Source organism: Rattus norvegicus, chromosome 14 (assembly GCF_021556685.1).
Source record: "Rattus norvegicus strain SHRSP/BbbUtx chromosome 14, alternate assembly SHRSP_T2T, whole genome shotgun sequence".
NCBI classification, from domain to species: Eukaryota; Metazoa; Chordata; class Mammalia; order Rodentia; family Muridae; genus Rattus; species Rattus norvegicus.
The window spans coordinates 2,500,001-2,521,172 of NC_141547.1; the positions used below are offsets into that span (position 1 = coordinate 2,500,001).

At 45.8% G+C, this 21,172-nt stretch overlaps 1 protein-coding gene across 1 annotated transcript in view; it reads left to right on the forward strand.

Annotated features, from left to right (window-relative positions):
* Positions 1–21,172, forward strand: part of Tgfbr3 (transforming growth factor beta receptor 3) — a 173,324-nt gene that overhangs the window by 136,360 nt on the left and 15,792 nt on the right. The window contains exons 8-14 of the mRNA NM_017256.1: positions 2,599–2,788; positions 4,672–5,003; positions 5,433–5,585; positions 8,164–8,304; positions 8,521–8,679; positions 12,522–12,818; positions 15,077–15,194. Coding sequence (NP_058952.1) covers positions 2,599–2,788; positions 4,672–5,003; positions 5,433–5,585; positions 8,164–8,304; positions 8,521–8,679; positions 12,522–12,818; positions 15,077–15,194 — 1,390 coding nt within the window. The remainder of the gene's footprint in view (positions 1–2,598; positions 2,789–4,671; positions 5,004–5,432; positions 5,586–8,163; positions 8,305–8,520; positions 8,680–12,521; positions 12,819–15,076; positions 15,195–21,172) is intronic.

Genomic DNA, 21,172 nt, shown 5'->3' on the forward strand with positions numbered 1-21,172 from the left:
ACTGCAAAGGGTCCTGCAAGCTCCACTCGTGCACATGCATGTGTGCACACATATGCACACATGAGCGCGCGCGCACACACACACACACACACACACACACACACACACAAAATGATGAAATCATAATAAACTTAAAAGCTAAGTTTCTCTTGCACTCTCTGATGCAGCCTATTCTTAGCAACTATAGTAGTTTAAAAGTTTGGTGTGCATAGCCTCAGCGTTCCCTACCCTCCCGTAAGCCCTTCTCTTCTTCACCATTGCCTTTCAAAGGCAAGGGGCAGAGCCACTTAGAACCCTACCCAGCTACTAGTTCACAAAACAGAGTTGAAGATTATGGCGGTGGTATTTGGGGAGACCCCCTTTGAGCACCCGCTTGGCTGTACTAAGGCTGCGAAAGTCTAGAGAGTACTAGGAGCTCAGAGAATCAGCCTGCCTTCTGTCATCCTGCCGCTTTCCTAGTGTAGAGTGATGGCTGATCTTTTAAGTTCCAAGCCACAATTAACGTGAATCACACTGACAGCTTCTACATTTAATGTGGAGAGGCGTGAACAGATCATTCCGTCCTGGTGCAGAGAACAGGTGGCCGTTGCGATGATGATGAGATTCTGGAAATACAGTATTTTCTCAGCTGTCTAGGACATGAAAGTCTAGGGCAGATGAGGCCAGGCAGTATTGTTTAGGCCAAGGTTGCGGTTCCAGCCAGTCAAAACACATGCTGCTTTGAAGGGCTGGGAGATGCTGTACCTCAGAAGGCTGGCTGATGAAGTTTCTTATTATTTCAGCTCTGTTTCCCAATTTTCTCATTCCATTTTCAATTTCATATCCATCTCTTCTCCTCTCCTCTCCTCCTCCTCCCCCTCCTCCTCCTCCCCCTCTTCTTCTTCTTCCTCTCTCTCTCTCTCTCTCTCTCTCTCTCTCTCTCATCTCCCCCTTTCTCCTTTTCTTTCACCCTTTCTCCCTTTCTCTAGTCCTCCTTCTTCCTCTCCCTTCCTCCCCCTCTCTCCCCTTTCTGTCTCTCTCTCCTTTCTATTCTGTTTTTAAGAGTTTCCTCTGAATGCAAGTAAGAGCTCATGTCTATCAGTCTATAACCCAGCTTACAGATGGTGGGAGGATTCAGTTCTCACTCCCTCCAGTTTCTTTGCGTGCACATGGGAAGTTGTGACTGGCCAGTCATGGCAGGTTTGCCCCTAGATAAGCTCTGTAGATAACAGGAGAAGATCTTGGGTGACACTTTGAAGCTTTGAGTTGGAGTATAAGTGTCCTCGGCCAATCTCCCACAACAAGGAGGCCAAGAGAACCGAGAGCCTGTGAATCTTTTATGGCTCTACAGTGGGAAAGGATTAATATTTGGTCATGTTTGGGGTAAATAGAATGGGAAACAAATGAGGAATTTAGGAAAAATGCTACAGACACGCAGGAGAAAATCAGTGGGCATGGAAATTAAAGGGACATTGATGCAGCATGACAACAGTATAATCTGTGCTCTGGAAGCACCCCAGCCCTGTTGGAGCAGTTGTGGGCACTGTGCCTTCCCTTTGGGTCCCTCTGGGGTGACCAGCCTCCTCACTCACTGACAAGATCCCCTGTCACAGGAGTCAGCAGGGGACACAGACATTTACTGCCTGTATCCTGGCTTGTCAGAGACCATTCATATACTTCCTTGAAAGAATCCTATCACTTCAGTGTTGTAAGAGATTATTAATAAAAACTAACCTTTAGTATGGCTTTAAGAAGTTTTATATTGTTATAGAGGAACCACACCAATTATCACATCCTTTCACATTTAATATGTGTTGCCTATATAGTCATATAAGGGCTTTCTCCTTTATTACTAAATGCTAATACTTGGGCAGTATCTTAATTAGTACTCCACAGCATAACATATAGAATATTGACAGAATTGGCAAGTGAACGCAATTTCAGAATGGCCAAACCAATCACGAATTATAGATGAAATGCAAAGTTTTGAGTTTTACTATGTGGAAACTAATAGTTTCCACAGCATCGGGAGAGTCATAAGGTCCTGCCATCTTCCCTGTAGATCTAGGCTCAAGATGCAAAACCACAGGCATGTTTGTAAAAACACTGTGGACACCCGTGTGCTTTACAGTTTTAAATAAAAAGAGGAAGGGGACATTTGAAGTGTGTACTTACTGCACTAGTAACCAACATAAAGTAACTCCTCAGCGTGAATGGACGTCTCTTTGTGTGCATTGTTTCGTCTTAGTGTCTTATCCACGGAAGGCAAAGGTCACAGGGCAAATCCTCTTTATGCAATCTAGAATCTGTTGCTTTCAGATAATTCCCCATTCAAAGAATCTTTTTAGAATAGTCTTTATTCTTTGACAGCTTTATACATGTATACAATGTATCTTGATCATGACCACCCCTAATTCTCCCTTCCCTCTTTCCCCTTCCCCCATGGACACCCAGTAAAGCATCCTTTCTCACCTTCCAATTCCGCGTTTCATTTTTGTAACTCCCTGAGTCCAGTCTTCTCATCTGCTGGGATCCTGCCTTATCGTGTCTTGACCTTAGGCAGGTCTTGGACTGGCACCTTTAATTTTAGACTCACGGGTGCAATGTTGCTGTCTTTAGGCTCCCAACAGTATCGGCTTTGGAAAAGAGAGTGAACGATCCATGACAATGACCAAATTGGTAAGAGATGACATCCCTTCCACCCAAGAGAATCTGATGAAGTGGGCACTGGACAATGGCTACAGGCCAGTGACGTCATACACAATGGCTCCCGTGGCTAATAGATTTCATCTTCGGCTTGAGAACAACGGTAAGTATGATGTTTTCTGTCTCCCAGAGGAAGCTGTTTAGCAAGGAACTGTCATTTCTATGTGTATGCTGCTGTTTTCCTGCTATCCATCTTAATAGTTTGTCTTTTGGGGGGCTGAACAGGTGGCTCAGTGGTTAAGAGCACTAAGTATTCTTCCAGAGGTCCTGAGTTCAATTCCCAGCAACCACATGGTGGTTTACAACCATCTGTAATGGGATCTGATGCCCTCTTCTGGTGTGTCTAAAGACAGCTACAGTGTACTCATATACATTAAATAAATAAATAAATAAATAAATAAATAAATAAATAAATCTTTGAAAAATAGTAATTTGTTTCACTGTAAAGCTTACAATAATGTAGTATTGGAGGCAATTGCAACATGTTTTCAGTGAGGAGAGCTGCTCCCATGTCAGACATGTTTGCTCTCTGTGTCCACTGTGATCACAGCAGAACGGTCAGTGACCACTCACAGCTGACAACACCAAGGGGTAGGTCCTTAGGGAAGAAGCTTGTGGCAAGAGGCTGAGGCTTATAGGAAAATAGCCATGGGAGGACCCAGACTGAGTAGATCTTATTCAGGGTGTGGGGCAGAATTGCCACTCCAGTTCAAACGTCTAGCAGAGTCTGCAAGCCCTTGGGGGGTTTGTAGAGTCTTAAAGTGGGTATGATTTGAGACCCAGGTTTTCTGAGACCTTGATGTGTTCCTCACCCTATAACACATTTGCTGCTATGCTGAAGGTAGGTTCCCGTTCCTGACTTAGCGTTTCTCTACTATTAGGGGAAACATTGCTTAATCTCCAAGCCTGAGCCTCAGATTCTCTGTCAGTAAACCAAGGGAAAAAAAACTATCCTGCTGGACTTCTATGAGGTTTTTTGGGGGTGAGGGGGTGTTTAAATCAATGTATATATTAAAAGCCGTCTAAAACTGGGGCTTCATGTAGAGCCAGACAGCCACAGGATCCGTTTCAAAGGGATCTTGCAGAAGGAGAGGCCATGTCTAAGAATCATCTCTACCTCACACTGAGGTAGGTGTAATCTCAAGTGTAGGTCACCTGGGCTCAGATAATAGTGGAGACAGAATACTGCGAAAAGGACTGGTTTTTCTTTAAGTTATTGGAACTATGACAGCAATGCACATCGCTTCTATGGAATTCTATCTTCCTTTAAAGGCACAAGGGTGTCTAAAGAGGTCTTCTACCCTGAGACAAGGTTCAAAGAGACCAGGGTACATGCATATCTCCTAGATTTTTATCAATCAAAAGGAAGGCAACAAAATAAAAGTAGTATCAAAGTAGAAGAGGAACCTGTCCAATGTGCTAAAGGACCTGGGCCTGATCCTTGGTGCTACAAAACAAAATATAAAAGTAGACACTTTGTTTCAAGAGGTCTTCTGAAAAATAACTTTAAAACCCTAGATTCAAAGGAAGTATTTTAAGGGCCTTTGACTAGGTTGTTACTGCCCCCACCACACAGATACATAGTTTGGAGGGACTTAGAAACTATCCAGCAGAATGAGTCTCAATGGGGATGGAGCCCAGTAATCACACTAGAAGCCGAAAACATTAAGGACTGGAGTCAAAGCCCCCAAAGTGATTTTAATGTGTACCCAAAGTTGAGGACCACTGATAAACTCCAAGCTCTTAATTTTAAAACTTGGAAAACTGAATCACAGAGGAGGAGTAGTAAGTCACTTGTCTGAAGCCATTCAGCTAGTTAGAACAGCAGGATCAGAATTCAGGTTCCCACATTTCTTAGTTAATTCTACACATTGCTCATTTACTGTAACTTTGTCTCCGCCCATTCTGCGCTAACTCATGCTCTCTCTAACAATGACCATGGGCTGGCATCAGCCACTCACGATAGCTTGCCTTCCCTTTCCACAGAGGAGATGAGAGATGAGGAAGTCCACACCATTCCTCCTGAGCTTCGTATCCTGCTGGACCCTGACCACCCGCCCGCCCTGGACAACCCACTCTTCCCAGGAGAGGGAAGCCCAAATGGTGGTCTCCCCTTTCCATTCCCGGATATCCCCAGGAGAGGCTGGAAGGAGGGCGAAGATAGGATCCCCCGGCCAAAGCAGCCCATCGTTCCCAGTGTTCAACTGCTTCCTGACCACCGAGAACCAGAAGAAGTGCAAGGGGGCGTGGACATCGCCCTGTCAGTCAAATGTGACCATGAAAAGATGGTCGTGGCTGTAGACAAAGACTCTTTCCAGGTCAGTGCCATCTCTTAAGGGAAAGACGTGAAACTTTCCCCAGCTAGCTGCAGTTTTGCATTTATTATTTCCCTGTAGCTGTTTCACTTTTGAACTCCTCATTTGGTGATGTTTTCCCAGTTGGATAGGCCACTTTTCCTTGGCTACGACCTTCATTCACTTCCTGTTGTTCTCAAAGGGAGAGGGGAATTCAGATTCTTGTATGTCAATATTTTGCTATTGAATTTTCAGTGCCAATAAACACAATCATTGGGATGTTGACAGGTGCAAGGTGAGGAAAAGGGGGGGGGGTGATGAAAAGGTGAGAGGGGGAGGGGCATGATGCCGGCCTGTTTGCAGCCTCTGCCTACATAGACAGGCATTGCTTGTTACTGTGTACAATGAACGACTGTTAAGCCCTCTGATAACCTTTGGTGCTTTCCATTTCAGACCAATGGCTACTCAGGGATGGAGCTCACCCTGTTGGATCCTTCGTGTAAAGCCAAAATGAATGGTACTCACTTTGTTCTCGAGTCTCCCCTGAATGGCTGTGGTACTCGACATCGGAGGTCGACCCCGGATGGTGTGGTTTACTATAACTCTGTGAGTATTCTCCAGAACAAAGCTCTACCTTTGTCATGGCATTGCTGGGTATTATTCAGGGTTAGTCCCTGAAAATGAATGGACAGAGATAAAGCCAGATGTCAGTTCTCAACAAAAGGAGATGGACTGTAACCCTGAACTCTTGTCTTGTTTTGATTTATCAGTATGTGTTTGGGATTTGAAGGTCCTGTTTTCTCAGCTGGAGTTGTGGTAATCTCACACACTTCCTGCTTTCATCTAATGACGGTTCAACAGCAGGGTGTTCCGTGCCTGTGGCAGCCTGCTGTGGTTGCACCAGAGGGTCCTTATGGGGCTAAAACCCCAAAGCCCTGGGATACACATAAATACCTCTCCAATGGATGCAAGAGTGAGAAGAGATTCCTTCCCTCCTGAGCCTAAAATCAGAAAGGAATCTCAATGAAATCATCCAGTCTCTCTACCTCAGATCTGTTTTTGAAGTTAACTGGAAGAAGGTTCAAGTTTCCCGAAAAATTAATTAATTGCTTTCCGGAAATGGCTTCTACTAGTTCATCTGAATCTTATCAGATGAGGCCTATCCTCTTCAGGGAGGGAGACTGAAGCACAAAACCCCACAGGTTTTCAAAGTACCAGTTTTGCTGATCAATTTTAAAATACTTCTCAGCACCCCGCCCACAATCACCACGTGAGCCTTGGGCAGCGTGTACTTCTGTGAGCTCTTAGCTCGCTTCCACTACTGACATGGGCCAGGTCCCTAAGCTTCTGGTTCATATGCCGCCCATCACCACACTTGACCCAACCCAGAAGGGCAGCTGGGAGGCCTCTGGCCAGTGTGTCCCATGGCTCCCCTGTAAGCTCACTGTATGGTTCCTCAGAGACCCTTAGACCATTGGCACGAGAGAGGAGCAATATTATTTCACTCAATCTCCCCATTTCAAAGGCAGAGAAACTGAGCCCCAGAGAGTTCTGAGGCTTGGTCAGAATTGAGGGGCCGGTTATACAGGAGAGCCAGGACCAGTTCTTCCCAATGTCCCACCCACTGACTTTTCCTCAACACCAGACTGGCTTATGCTACTCGACTCATCCGTTAACTTTGACATCCTAGTCATTATGATACTAATTTTCTTGTGATGATTCAGTTTCTCCAAATATATAAATGCCGGCAATAGTGCTGTCCTTGACTCGGACGTTTTAAACTGATTCCCAATTAGCACTGGCAAGAAGGTGATCTAGTGAGTTAAATTCTCAATTCCCTTGAGAGAGATGGGGTTCCCCGGTCGGAAAGGCCGCTTCTTCCTTGTATGCTTTCCTTCTCTGGACTGTTAAGGACAAGGCATGCAGTCCTCACCCACCCACCCCTACCCCGAGAGTGCCTCTGGTGCCTCCTTAGTTACTCCCCACTCCCACCCCTACATTCTGCTCGCAGTGGTGAATTCTTCCACTGCCTGCTCCAGTTGTGACAGACTCCCTGTGCATTTCTGTTTTCCACTGTGTCCATAATCCAGGCATATGAAATGGAAATAAATCAGGGTTTGACTTGCAGAGCTGTAGTTTTCAGACCACCCTCCCCGTCCCATTTACAACTAACAGTACAGTAATTTCAGCCGGCGTGAAGACAGATTGCTGTGAAGAGGACACCTTCTTTTTCCTCACCCCCCCCCACACACACAAGAAAAGATGTGGGAAGGATGGAGAAGAGAGGGCTGTAAGATCAAAGATGACCAGGCAAGCGCTGTGGAAACCATTAGGCCCTGTGTGTCTAACTTAAACCAAACTGTCTACAGACCTTACAATTTAAGGATCTTTGTAAGGCTTGAAAGGTCTGAATAGAGCCGTGAAATAGTTTAGTGGGTGAAAGCAGTTACCCCCAAGCCAGAAGAGCCTGAGTTTGATCTCCAGAACCCACAGAGTAAAAGGAGAGAACTAGCTCCCACAAATTGTTCTCTGACTACCACATCTCTCTCTCTCTCTCTCTCTCTCTCTCTCTCTCTCTCTCTCTCTCTCTCTCTCTCTCTGCCCCTCTGTCTTTCTTTGTCTCTCTGTCTCTGCCTCTCTCTGTCTCTATCACTTTCTCTCTCTGTCTCGATCACTGTCTCTGTCTCTGTCTCTCTGTCTCTCTCTCTCTCTCTCTCTCTCTCTCACACACACACACACACACACACACACACACACACTATAATTTAAAAACTATACATATTAAAAGGCACCTTGGGACCCATAAGAAGCCCCTCTCAAATAGGGGCAAGCCTAGGACAGCCCCACTAACTCCATTCCAATGCCCAGTGTCTCCTGCTATTTGAAGTAGCATGATTATTCAACATGGTTATAAATAAATCTGTAATTTTTTTTGCAAGGGAAAAAAATCCAAATTTTAGTTCAGATCTTCAGCTTGAATTGGGCTTTTCTGTGTTTTCTCACCACTTTGAAGAATCCTCAAAAGCTTGGAGAATCGCTCCTACTGCTGTTTATACAAAGTCAGATTTTCTGTTTGCAATTTAATTGTCACATGGGTGCTAGTGGGTAGGAAGTAAAACCAGAAACACAGGCATGGTGTTTTTCCTGCCAATGGGAGCAATAGCTGTGTGTCCCTGTCTTCTAGATTGTGGTGCAGGCTCCGTCCCCTGGGGATAGCAGTGGCTGGCCTGATGGCTATGAAGACTTGGAGTCAGGCGATAATGGATTTCCTGGAGACGGGGATGAAGGAGAAACTGCCCCCCTGAGCCGAGCTGGAGTGGTGGTGGTATGTGTTGGTTTCCTTTAGATGGTTCTATGGATACATTGTTGCTGGAGCTGGAGTGGTGGTGATACGGGTTGGGTCTCCCTTAGATGGCTCTGTGGATAACATTGTCGTTCATTTGGTTTGTTTCACTGGGAAGTTTCAAAACATGAAATTATGTGTTAAAAGCCAAAGCTCTTCATGTGACTGATGTGTCCTTATCTGTTGGCGATTTTCTAGTTTAACTGCAGCTTGCGGCAGCTGAGGAATCCCAGTGGCTTCCAGGGCCAGCTCGATGGAAATGCTACCTTCAACATGGAGCTGTATAACACAGACCTCTTTCTGGTGCCCTCCCCAGGGGTCTTCTCTGTGGCAGAGAACGAGCATGTTTATGTTGAGGTGAGGTTGGTGTGTTATCCTCGGGCGTTCAGCCTAGTGCCCTATGCAGGCCCTATAATATTATCTTAAGTACCTTGCATGGGTCTCACCTTGTTTACTTAGACATCTAAGTAAGGGCATGGCTCAGAAACAGCTTCCAGGTCATTTTCTGACCAGGAAAGAAATAGCAGGATTTTTTATGAATTATGCTAAATGGATATAGTGGTTTTTAGTAAGCGTCAAAAAGAAAACTGAGCAAAATGTGAATTGTACCAGTAAAGTGCCTTATTTATTTGTTCTGCCGTCAACACTTTGGGGACAGTTGGGGACTGAGTTGGCCACTCAGTGTCAGAGTTATCCATGAACTCTTCTAAAACACCTCACATATTATCTTGGACTTCCAAGTGAAAAAGCTGTGTTCTCCTGAAATCCCTTCTGCCGAGTCAGAATCTTAATAGCCGCACAAATTTGTCAAAACCATTTTCCATCTGGAACAGTGGCCATCGTGCATTGCGTAAATCCGGGATACCTATGAAGCTAATAGACAGTGGTGGTAATAAAGAAATAACAATAGCTAATATTTGTTACTGTTTTACAATGCACTGGATCTGTCCTGACTATAGTCATGATGAACTGACTTGTTAGAGGGACTCTGCAAGAATGGACTAATTAATTACTAAGATCCAACTTTTGGATGAGAAAATTAGACACGTGGCTGTCCAACGTGACACCTGAACCTGGTGTAATCCTTCCTTCTGAAATCCTTTCTTCAGAGGCCGTGCTGTTGACAGCCAGGTGTTAATGTAGTAATCCCCCCTCAAAATGCCATTTGAAAGGGAATAAATCCTAACTTCATATGGAGGTCAATATCTAAGTTCACAGACTCCATTCTGGAGAAGACAGACCTATGCTTCAGGCTGTCTACTGTCCTTGTCCTGAGCATCATCTGTAGTGTCTGCTGGTCTCACTGAAAGGCATCATGGCTGCTTTGCACCTCACAGTGGGAGGGCGAGAAGGGGTAGAAATGGCAGGTTCCCATAGGTAAAAATCACCACAGAGCACCTGTGTCTGTTTTGCAAAGACAGTGTGCATGTGCATCGGCACTGGGTTGGAGTGGAGCCAGGCAGCCCTCCCTGGTGTTTTCTCCAGTCAGTCCCTCTGCACTCAGCTCCCTGTTATGAGTGCCCTGGGGGAGCCATATTTTGTGTGTGCTGTTCCTAAGCTTGCGTCTCTCCTGATCCAAGACTCCTATTTTCTTCTGCCTTTTCCATAGTATTCACAGTCCACAAGGATCTTAGTCAACCCCTCCCACTTATGCCACAGGTTTGAGAGGACACTGCTTAGCTGCAGTTTACTATTTTCTAGACAAATGCCTAGATCTGCTCCCTGAAGGCTTTGTGATTTATGCTGCCAGTGGCTAACCTGCCTGTGGACCCTACCCTGAGTAGTTTCATTTCTTTTCTTGCCCCTGGAGTGCTGGCTTAATCCGTGAAGCCAGCGATTCCCTCTCCCTCCCCCTTCCATTTTTTTTTCATTCTTGTTTTCTTTTCCATTTTATATTATTTCACATCTCACATGTTTTGTAGTTAAATTTGATTTAAAAAGGAGATCAAAAAATTTTTTTACTGCTATCTTAAATATCAAGTATGTTAAGAAAGATCTGGGGCTGGGGGGAGTTGTTATAAACTATTTTAAACTTGATTGAAACTACCAAAAATAAGAAAGAGAATCTGTAAATGTTTCACTAAAAAGGATACCAGTTGACCATGCCTTGCCTTTCTTTCCTGGTTTGGACTCCACTGCTGGTAGGAAAATTTTTTAACTTAAGTAAAATAAAACTTCATAAATCTTGGCTTAACCTGAAGAACCATTTCTTGGTTTCTTCGCCAGCTGCCCTCCCCGAAGTTTTTCCTGGAACCTTCCGTTCACTCTAGACCACAGCTCCTTCCATGGCCCCTCTTCTCTGGTCACTCCTGGGGTGATGGCTGGCAGGATGGCAGCTTTCTTATCTGTTCATTTGGCTTAGTGACTGGCATCTAGGGTCACACTACTTGGAGTTCTTACTGTGAACCTGAGCTGTTTGCATGCACCTTTACGACAGTGTCTTACACCAACTGCGTCTTTTAAATTAATTACGGCCGCCATCCTCTAGGTGAGCACTGTGTCTGCCCTTGTCTGCACAGAAGCAGCAGAGCATGTGACTTTCCTGGTCCGGTCTCATTCTAAAACCTACAGTCTTCCTGCTATTCAAGTCCAATCTGTAGCAAGACTTGCTAATATTTTTCTCCTCAAAGGCACCCAGAAAGATATATAACAGTGGTTCTCAACCTTTTAATGCTGTGACCCTTTAATACAGTTCCTCATGTTGTGGTGACCCTACCACCACCACCATAAAGTTACTTCATTGCTAGTTCACAATTTAATTTTGCCACTGTTTTGAATCATAAATATCTGATATTGCAGGATATCTGATATATAACCCCTGTTAAAAGGGTCGTTTGACCCCCAAAGGGTCTGCAACCCACAGGTTGAGAACTGCTGGTCTAGACAGACATTCTGTATTGCATGCCTTTGAAAGTAAGAAAAGAGTCAACACATTTTTGCACCATAAGCCTAGTTTGTGTTAAATGGCACTTTTTATTTGCAGCATGTGTATAATTTACCACCTCAACAGGATAGAACCTCTTGTTCAGCAGAAATAACTCACGGATAGTGCAAGTGGATATTTACAGAGTGTCGAACAAGATGGCAACATTGTAATTACCTTCACCTTCTGCTCATGCCCATGTGAATACCTCACAGTTACCAACGTAGCATCTTTTGGGGGTGCTATAAATCAAAAGTTCCCGCAATGCCCGGGGATTCCCCGGGTTGGCTCCAAGTGCTAACTTTATTATCTCTCTGTCTTTTAAAGCATTGAGGGGTTGGGAGGGTGCTCTTGGTGGATGGGTAAGGACTAACTTTATTTCTAAAGTGTTTAAGTTTACAGTGTATGTTTAGATTAGAGAAGGAAAGAGGCATCGGAGTTGGAAGAGTAGTCTGCACAGTAAATGGTATCACCAAACAGTGAAGCCATTTTTGTTTCAGGATTTTAGCAGAGTTCAGGATAGCTAAGGTTTGAGTTCTGTTTACATTTGGCTAAGCACTACTTCCTGTTTCTGAACAAAGGAACCTTAATGAGATCTGGACATGATGCACAGAAGTGATTTGTAAGAAGGAAGAATAAATGACTTGGAAATGTGTCTAGGTTAGTTTTCCCTGAAGCAACCTCCCCCCAGCCCCACCTCCTCTGCAAGGCTGGTTTGGTCCTGTGAGCAGCGGGACGCTTTGCCAGGTTGGTAATGGCCAGTAAATGACACTGTCCCTGATACAAGAAACCAGAGGCCTGCCTACTGACCAAGCAGGAGGCATCTGTGGCCTTCTGTTCTCTAAGTTCACTCTGCTTTCTTGCACAGTCATACCTTCCAAGATCATATAGATTCTCCTCCGTCCTGAACTATTGGGCAGCATTTAAAAATCGCATCCTGGTAATAATCCACTGTGGTAATATTAGGGGGCTTTATCTGTGTTTTGCTTATTTTGGAAAATCCACTTAGGAGCAAGGTTTGCTTTTATTTTATCTCTGAGGACTGGCGGGAAACTTTACCCATCTTGCAACTTGTAGGATAGCATTTGAATTAAACAATTGGCTGCTGTTATGTCAGGTTTAAACGGACAGCGCCTTTTATCAATCGATGTATGTTACTAAATTAGTAAACGGAGTAATGTCTCACCCAGAGAACTGCGGCAGGATATTGTCTGGGTGACTAACGTAAAGTAAGATGCCAGCGTGTTCCTGACCTGACCTTTATTCTCCTCGGCAGGTGTCTGTCACCAAGGCTGACCAAGATCTGGGATTCGCCATCCAAACCTGCTTTCTCTCTCCATACTCCAACCCAGACAGAATGTCTGATTACACCATCATCGAGAACATCTGTCCGAAAGACGACTCTGTGAAGTTCTACAGCTCCAAGAGAGTGCACTTTCCCATCCCGCATGCTGAGGTGGACAAGAAGCGCTTCAGCTTCCTGTTCAAGTCTGTGTTCAACACCTCCCTGCTCTTCCTGCACTGCGAGTTGACTCTGTGCTCCAGGAAGAAGGGCTCCCTGAAGCTGCCGAGGGTGCGTGGGCTGTCGTCTGTCTGGGCTGTGATTCAGCCGTGTTTGGGTAAAGAGGTGCAGGTGGAGGTTTTAGTTTTGAGGTTTTGAAAAGCCTTCCGATTGAAGTACCAGCATGAACAGGGGACGGCGTGCTTTAGGGTTTGTTGGAGAACACATTCTGAAAGTTTGTCTTCCCGTGTGTGCTTCCTTGTGCCATGAGTGATCAGCCAGGGACTGTTCTCCACCAAGGGAGAGGCCTGGATCTGTCTCTGATGGTCAGATAGCACGCCGTGAGCACTGTGCCAGAAGAACAGGGAACCGAAAGGACAAGATCAGTGTGAGGATTAATTTTTCCAGGTCCCATGGAGACTGGGATTGAAATTGTTTTTGTGACCTTCTCTGTGTGAGTTATAGTGTTGCTTCTCTCAGGAGGACTTGTAGGGGAAATTAGTAAATATTTTACTTTCGCCCATTTCTTATCAGTTCATCTCGTTTGCCTCGTGCCATTGCCCATATTAAACGGCTATGTTCTGTTGCCATAACAGAAATCGGAACCCTTTGACCTTGTTGGAGCACTGCGTGGGGCTCTGTCGGACCTGCCTTGCGTGGGACCGGTTGCTTTCTCCTGCTGCCACTTCGTTTCTGGGGCCTGATATAATTACATATAATTTCCTCCGGTGTGTTTATTCAGTAGCTGTTACACACAGCCCAAGCTGGAGTCTTATTCTCTTATAATCATGGGTCCACTGATACCTTAGAAGCACAGAATCAAGCTATAGCCTTCATATGTATGGAATCCTCTCATACAGGGACTGGAAGAAAAAGCAGGAGTGAAAACGATTACCGTTAAATAGATGTCTATGACCTGAGTTCCTTGAATCATTTCCCTGCGCAGTTACTGATTTGAGCTTTGCCTACAAATAAATACACAGCAAATCACGAGTAACCAGGAAACATTTGCAAAGGCTCAGGCTCTTTTGTTTCTTCTGGAACCACTGCTACTTTAGTTCTCACCTAGAAATGAAAGCGACAACACAACGCCCTCCTGGGTAGAAGAGCAAAGGAGATAGGAGATGCATGCAGTAAGCGTGTGGCGGCAGACGCATGCAGTAAGCATGTGGAGGCAGATGCATGCAGTAAGCGTGTGGAGGCAGATGCATGCAGTAAGCGTGTGGAGGCAGATGCATGCAGTAAGCGTGTGGAGGCAGATACATGCAGTAAGCGTGTGGAGGCAGATACATGCAGTAAGCGTGTGGAGGCAGAACCACTAATTCTTCTTGCTGCTTAAAGGCAGCATTTCCTTATCTCTCGTAACTCCCGAGTACTTCTGTGACAATAGAAAAGGCCTGAGAACCTTCTAGGAAAAGGTGTCGATGGTCACCTAGTCCAGCTGCTCTTTGCTGGGAATTAAGTGTCTGACCCAGGATCCACCTCCAAGTTAGCATTATATGTTCTTAGTTAACTATAGAGGGCTATCCAGGCAGTATGAGGAAAATAAAGTCACGAAATGAACAGACTGTGTATCATTATAACAGCCTGCCTTGTCACAGAAAATTCAGTTTCCCTCTACAAGAAAACTCTTTTCAGGGTGTTTGTTTTGGGGTGGTGATGGGGTGGGGTATCTTCTTGTGTGTGGCCCAGAGAAGCATACACTTTTCCAGAGGTGATGCCTCCTGACCAGATTCCTGATTAGTTTCAGGACTTAAAATATCTAGAAACTGCTGGTCGGTCTCAGCTTACACACCTGGCGTCACTCCCTCCCCAGGACCTATGATAAGTGAAGTTGAGCCCAGGCTAAGGGGTGGATGTGATGGACAGATAAAATACTCACTGGCATGTGTGAGGCACTAGATTAAACCTCTAGCATCAAGAGGAAAAAAAAAGGCCAACTCAAAACAAACCATGTGGAAAGCCTCATGTTATAGAGAGTAAAATAAAATAAAATAGAATAGAACACAACAAGCATGACAGTGCGGTTGCCTTGCTAGATTAGAAATAAGTTCTATCATTGTCTAACGCTGTTTGGTGGAGAAGGGGCAGGGACGACAGCTGTAAGCTGTCCCCTGGTAGTTCCATCTTCCAGTACAGCGGAAAATGCACCAGGACCGCCGTGACGTCCCCCTGGTGATGTAGGGTTCTTAGAAAAACGCACAGAGAGCCTGTTTTCCCCACGGTTCACAGCAGCGAGCTGTCTGATAAGGGGCCAGGGGCAACCGTGTGCAGGCCTGGGGAAGGTACTTTTCTCTGATCCATGACTGCCTTGCTCTGCCTCTCTGCAGTGTGTGACTCCTGACGACGCCTGCACTTCTCTCGATGCCACCATGATCTGGACCATGATGCAGAATAAGAAGACATTCACCAAGCCCCTGGCTGTGGTCCTCCAGGTAGACTATAAAGGTGAGAATGGGAACACAGGGCCTGTCTTGTAAAGGTCCCTAAAACATACACAGTGAGGGGATGGATGACCCCTGCAAGCTTCCTCTGACCGTCACTAACACAGTGTAACATGTGTGAGCACATGCATGCACGCAGACACACAGAATAAGTTTCCTCTGACCTTCACTAGCATGGTGTAACATGTATGTGTGCATGCAAGCACATAGACACACAGAAGTTTCCTCTGACCCTCACTAGCACATTGTATGTGCACATGCACGTTCGTGTACGTATAAACACACAGAGTAAATATGTTTTTTTAAGAATTCAGACTGTACATCAAAATCTAGTTTTATTCTAAAATAAATCAAGGCTAGTAAGAGCTCAGCGAGTTGAAGTATTTGCTGTAAAACCTGACTGCCTGAGTTTGATCCCTGAACTCATGTGGTAGGAAGAGAAAACCAGCTTTCCCAAGCTGTCCTTTGATATCCATCCACATGTGTTCTGTGGCACACACACACACACACACACACACTTTATAGTGAACAAATGAATGTAAAAGAATTTAAGATAAATCAAAGGTAGCTTTAGAAAAATCGAAGGTAGTCAATAGCTTTAGAAAATAATTCTTTGCCCCAAGAGATTTTACTTAGGTGATCCTGTCACTTTGGCTACATTGTAATTTATTTACAGATCATTTATTCTTTAAAAAATAGATCAAGGGGCCCGAGAAGCAGCTTAGTGTAGGAGCCTAGGTAGCATGCAGAAGATTCCAAGAGCCACAAAGAATCGGGTCATAGTAAAGGCTGGCTCTGCCCTGCTACTCTCCTCTGCATTCAGATGTGCTTCTGTGAGTCTGAGGTGTGCTGTGGCCAGCACACTATTCACAGCCCAGCGTTCAGTGCTCACGGTTGCACGGCCCCAAGCTGCTATAGTGCTTCGTCAAAACCGTAGACACCTTCGAGAGGGGCTATGATCTGTGAACATTGTCCATTTAGGGACACTGGCAGAAAGAAAGCTGACATTTATAAATGAGTTTTCAGAACTTTGCTTAAGAGCAAATGCTGGTCCTCCTTGCGCCCAGGGTTTCCATTCCTTTATGTATAAGAACACTCACTAAGCTGTGCTGTGCAGAATAGGAGAAGAGGAGAGACGTGTCCTGAAACGTGTGGTGTGAGCACCACAAGGACAGGCAGGGCAGACAACCAGCAGGGAACCCTGAGGACTTCGGGGAGGACACCACAGCACCAGGGGCAGGAGCAAGCCAAGAGGTGTCGGGCAGCTGTCAACAGCTTTGGGGTGGAACCAAAGCGGCATGGATAACCTGAGTGGCTACAATCCTCCCTGTCTGGAAACAGCCTGTCACTCTCCCGAAGCCTCGAGGTCTAAGGGTGTCAAGCAAGCTGAGAACAGGTTGGCAGAGTGAGAGGGGATGTCAAGCCTCCAGGGTAAGGCGTTTCAGGATTAGAACCACAGACCCTGTCACTCGATCCTGAAGGGTAGAGAGTCACCTGGTAAGAACCAGTGAGTGGCTTGGTCCCAGCTGCTAGGCATTAGAAGGGAGTCATGCTGGCTGGTACTGACACCAGATCTGGGGTTTAAGGCACCCCTAGGATGGCGCTTTTGGGCTGAGGTTGGCAGGATGAAGCAGTGGGTGGCTCTGGAGCTGGCATGAGCTACCAGAGAGGAGGCAGGTGGGTGCTGCCGGTTTCTCAATACGGTTTGGCCTTTGTCAAAAGAGCTGTGCTGTTCCGGGTGCACATTCCCTCAGAAAGGCAGGGAGCACGGGGTAGGGACCGGCTCACAGCCCTGAATTTGAGAGCACTGCTCTTGCTCCCTCCACACCAGACTGGCTGTGGCGAAACCTCACAAAGTCTTTGTTTCATGTTCTTATCTGGAAGGGAACGTTAGAACAGGGGACATGGAGGTGCCCTTTCCCACCACCACAGTCAGCAGGGCTGTTGGGAGGAGAAGATTTCTGGTTCATTTATGACCATCCTAGACTCAGAATGCCCATCTCAGATGCCTATTGTTTTTGTCCTGAATGTGTTCATTTTACTTTATTGATTGGTTTCCAGTCCTTTCAAAGGTACTGTGGCCTCACCTTCACTAGGCTGCCCAGATACTCCTGCTGCTTTGTTGAGTTTAGGGGAAAGGAATATGAATAAATTGTGTTGCAAAGAACTCATAGTTGGTCAACAGCTGGCTGTGTTTTATGCTATAAAAGCAGCAGCCAGCTCGCTCCCTGTCCCTGTCCCTGTCCCTGCCCCTGCCCCTGTCCCTTACCTATTTTGAGAGCACTCATTCAGTTGGTAATTGAATACAGCAGCTGGCTGTGCCCAGTGCCAGACAGTACTTAGGCATTAATATTACAACACTATAACTTCCAGCAATTCTTTCATTCTTTTTTGTTAAACTCTGGTGGCATTTTTCTAAGTAATTTCTCTTGTAAATTGGGTAATTACTTTTATTCAAACTTAGAGTCATTATACTGAACGTTCAGTGCTTTCTTTTCATAAAAGTCTAAGAGGAGAGGAAAGGTACTGTTTTTTTCTTCTTTAACCAGATATCAAAGCAGTTTCGTGAGACTCGCTAATTGAGGTGAGACTTCAGTTGGAGAAGCAAATGGGCGAACTGTTCATTGCTCAGGTTTATGAAAGACATCAAGAAGTTGAACTTGAGCTTCCCAAGGGGCTGTGTGCAAATTCGTCTTCCTTGGCAGGAATAGGAGATAGGTTTTCTGCTGATTCTCATCTTTATGATGATCCCCTCACCCTTTGTGATTAGTTTCTTTGGCTCTAAATTCATTTCTGTTCCACTGGAATATCACTGGGAAAAGGCGGGCAATCACTGGCCGACAGCAGTGGCTTATTTAAAATAGCAGCAGTTAGTGTTCTTTCTGGGAGTGGGAGATCAGGGATGACATGTGGGGTAGGTTTCCCAGCAGCTTTCCTGACGACGCTCTTCCTGCTGGTGTCCTTGCCACGGAGCCAACTATCCCTGCCCATCTGCTCCGTCTTTCTTTATTGCAGTTGTGCTTTTACAGGCCACAGATACAGGCAGAGTGGCCACCACCACTGCTAAGAACTGGGATGTCTTTCAGGCAGTGTTCTTCCCCTGTCGACAGGGAAAGTGGCCACCCAAGCTACAGGAATAAGTGTAAGTTCTTCCTTAGTGGAACCCTCATGAGGGTATCACGGTCACCTTTGGAATCAGCGTTGGCCAATCATCTTTTGGCTACTTAAGCCTTCAAGAGTAGGTGAAGATGCTTAGACTATTAATGGTGGTGAGAGTCCCGCACTGATGAAGCATTTGTTTTGTGCTAAGTGCCCAGGGTGTTACAGAATTTAATTCTCACAGCAGCTCTGTGGAGAGCACTTTATGGAACTTGGCCACACACCTACATATTAGCAGACCAGGATTCAAACCCATTCCTTCAATTTTTTCGTCTTTTGCAAATCTTCCCATGTAATCTAATTCCTGTTTTTAGTAAAACAAACACACACATACCTGCTGGTACCATAGGGAGCCACCTCCCCACATCTACTTCCTTTCCTTCCCCAGCTCCATCACCTCCCCCTCCCCAACTCCACCCCTCACCCTCCCTACCTCTACTCCCTTCCCTTCCCACCCCATCCCCCTCCCCTACTCCCTCCCTTTCCCCATCCCCCTCTCCCTTCACCCTCCCACCCCTACTCCCTTTCCCTTCCCACCCCCACCCTCTCTCCCCCTTCCCTTCCCTATCCCCCTCCCCCTTCATCCTCCTCACCTCTACTCCCTTTCCCCTCCTTCCTCCCCCTCCCCCTCCCCCTCCCCTTTCTTCCCCCTCCCCTTTCTTCCCCCATCGTTATCAATGTAGCACCCAAGTATTTTAATGAATATGAGCTAAAAGGCAGATGAAAAACTTTAGGGGGAAATAAAGCCCACATTCCTTGACAGGGTTAAAATGTTAGAGTGTATTTAAAAGTGCAAACTCAGTCATTCTGTGACTTCCTAACTTAAACGAACAGGAAAGCAGAAAATGCAAATAGCTCATGCATGTTACGGTCTCTGGCAAAACAATTAAAAGGGTTGAGAAGCTGCCGTTTACTGAAGCACATTGGCAGGCTTCCCAATTTGCCACGATTTATACCCGGCTTTTAATTCTTAGCAAATTAAGCTTTTGAGATTTTGGATCTTCTCCACATCTGAAAATAAAGCACCTGCATGTCATGGGCTGTCAGCAAATGTGGATTTCCTGCTTTTGCTTTCAGCCAAACCAGGGTTCTTTCAGGGGAGGGAGGGAAGGGTTTCAGAAAGCAGAGTTCTGTGAGTTGGAAATTGATCTAAAAGAGGCGTGACTTTATGGAACATGCTTGGATTTTCCAGAACCAAATACTCAAAAAAGAAAAAAAAAAGTTTGTCCTGAGGTTAAGGAGAAGAGAAGGTGAAGGACAGGGGGGTTCAGAAACTGGCAGAGCAGACTCGTCACGGAGGGAGCAGGGTGTAGAACCCACTGTATCCCAGCCTCTTCACATTTTGAAAACTGCTCTTGGGGGACTTTAAATGTATGTGAGACTGGAAAGATTCTTCAGGAACATACCATCCAGTTTGAGCAACTATTCACGGTGAATCTTGGTGGACGACTTCCCATGGTTCATCTCATCTGTCAGTCATCCAAGAGATACCTCTGAAATTTACGAAGCATCAAAAAATCTTCAGAAGTCTGAGTATGGTAATATAAGCCTCTAATCCCAGCACTTGGGAGGCAGAAGCAGACAGACTTCTGTGAGTTCAAGGCCAGCCAGAGCTACATAGGGAGACCCTTTCTGAAGGGGAAATAAGAAGTTGGAGGAGGACCCCAGTGCTTAGATCATTTAGGACCGACGTTCTGCAAGCAGTGTTATTATAAAACCATGTTTTTTTGGGTTCCTACTAGACCTTTAAGGTCTTTCTAGCACAAGGTTTCTCACTCTGAATAGCATCTGCCCCGGGGCTAGATAACTCTGATGCAGGTGCACTGTGGAATCCTTAGCATTATCCTTCATTTCTACCCAGTAGGTGCCTGTGCCCACCCCCAGCCTCCCCACCCATCACCCCTACTCCCCCATTCCGCCACTAAGGGAGCCATTGTCTAGTGGCAGAGTGTAGATAAGTTAACAGACCACTGCCAGGGGCCCCAGAAACGCTGAAAAGAGCCCAGAGAAAGGATCAGAGTCAGAGAAGTAAGGTTAGTAAAAATACTCTTGAACGACCACATGAAGCCTCCTCCTCCCCGCCTCCCCACTGCCAGATGCCAGTTTGCTGCTTCGTTTCTTTGTGGGTCTTCTAAGGCCTGCAGTGTTTAGAACTGAATTAAACTGGCAGGCCAGAAGCTGTGTCAGTTACTCATGCATGACCCACCCCAGGCGAGCACATCCACAAAAGCTATGCCCAACAGCCCGAGGGGGAAGATTTTGGTTCTAGAGGTAAACCAAAAGTTATTCAGAGTACATGAAAAGATCTGATCCAGAATGCTGATTATAGTGTATCCTTTCTGCAAAGAAATCTACTGTTAAAATTCTCCTTACAGCAACGTCTAGGATTCCTTTCTAACAGTCTTTTCCCCCTAAGCCCAAAGTCAATATTGTCACGGCAGCTCTTTTCTTTCAGCGGGCGGCTTTAGTTACAGGACTCTGGAGGAGACAACGCTATTTTAGTTATCCTTGGGGGTTATGGGGAACAAGAACTGTTAGAGGGTAAACCCTGGAGGCTCTGCCCTGCCGTGTGGGCTTATCCTGCAGGGATAGTCATGAAGGGACTTGACTGAAGGAAATGAGGCTGGGGTGTCTCAGTTTAGCTCTCTGGGAGGGCCCTACATGGGGCAAGGGGGAGAGAGAGTATTAGATCATAACCCAAGTCCATTAAGAACTTGTAAACAATACCGTCCATCAGGAAGGCCTTGCCGTAAAACCTAAATGCTTACATGTGAGGTCTCCCCCGGGGAGAATCATTCTTTTTTAAACCACTTGGGGATTCTG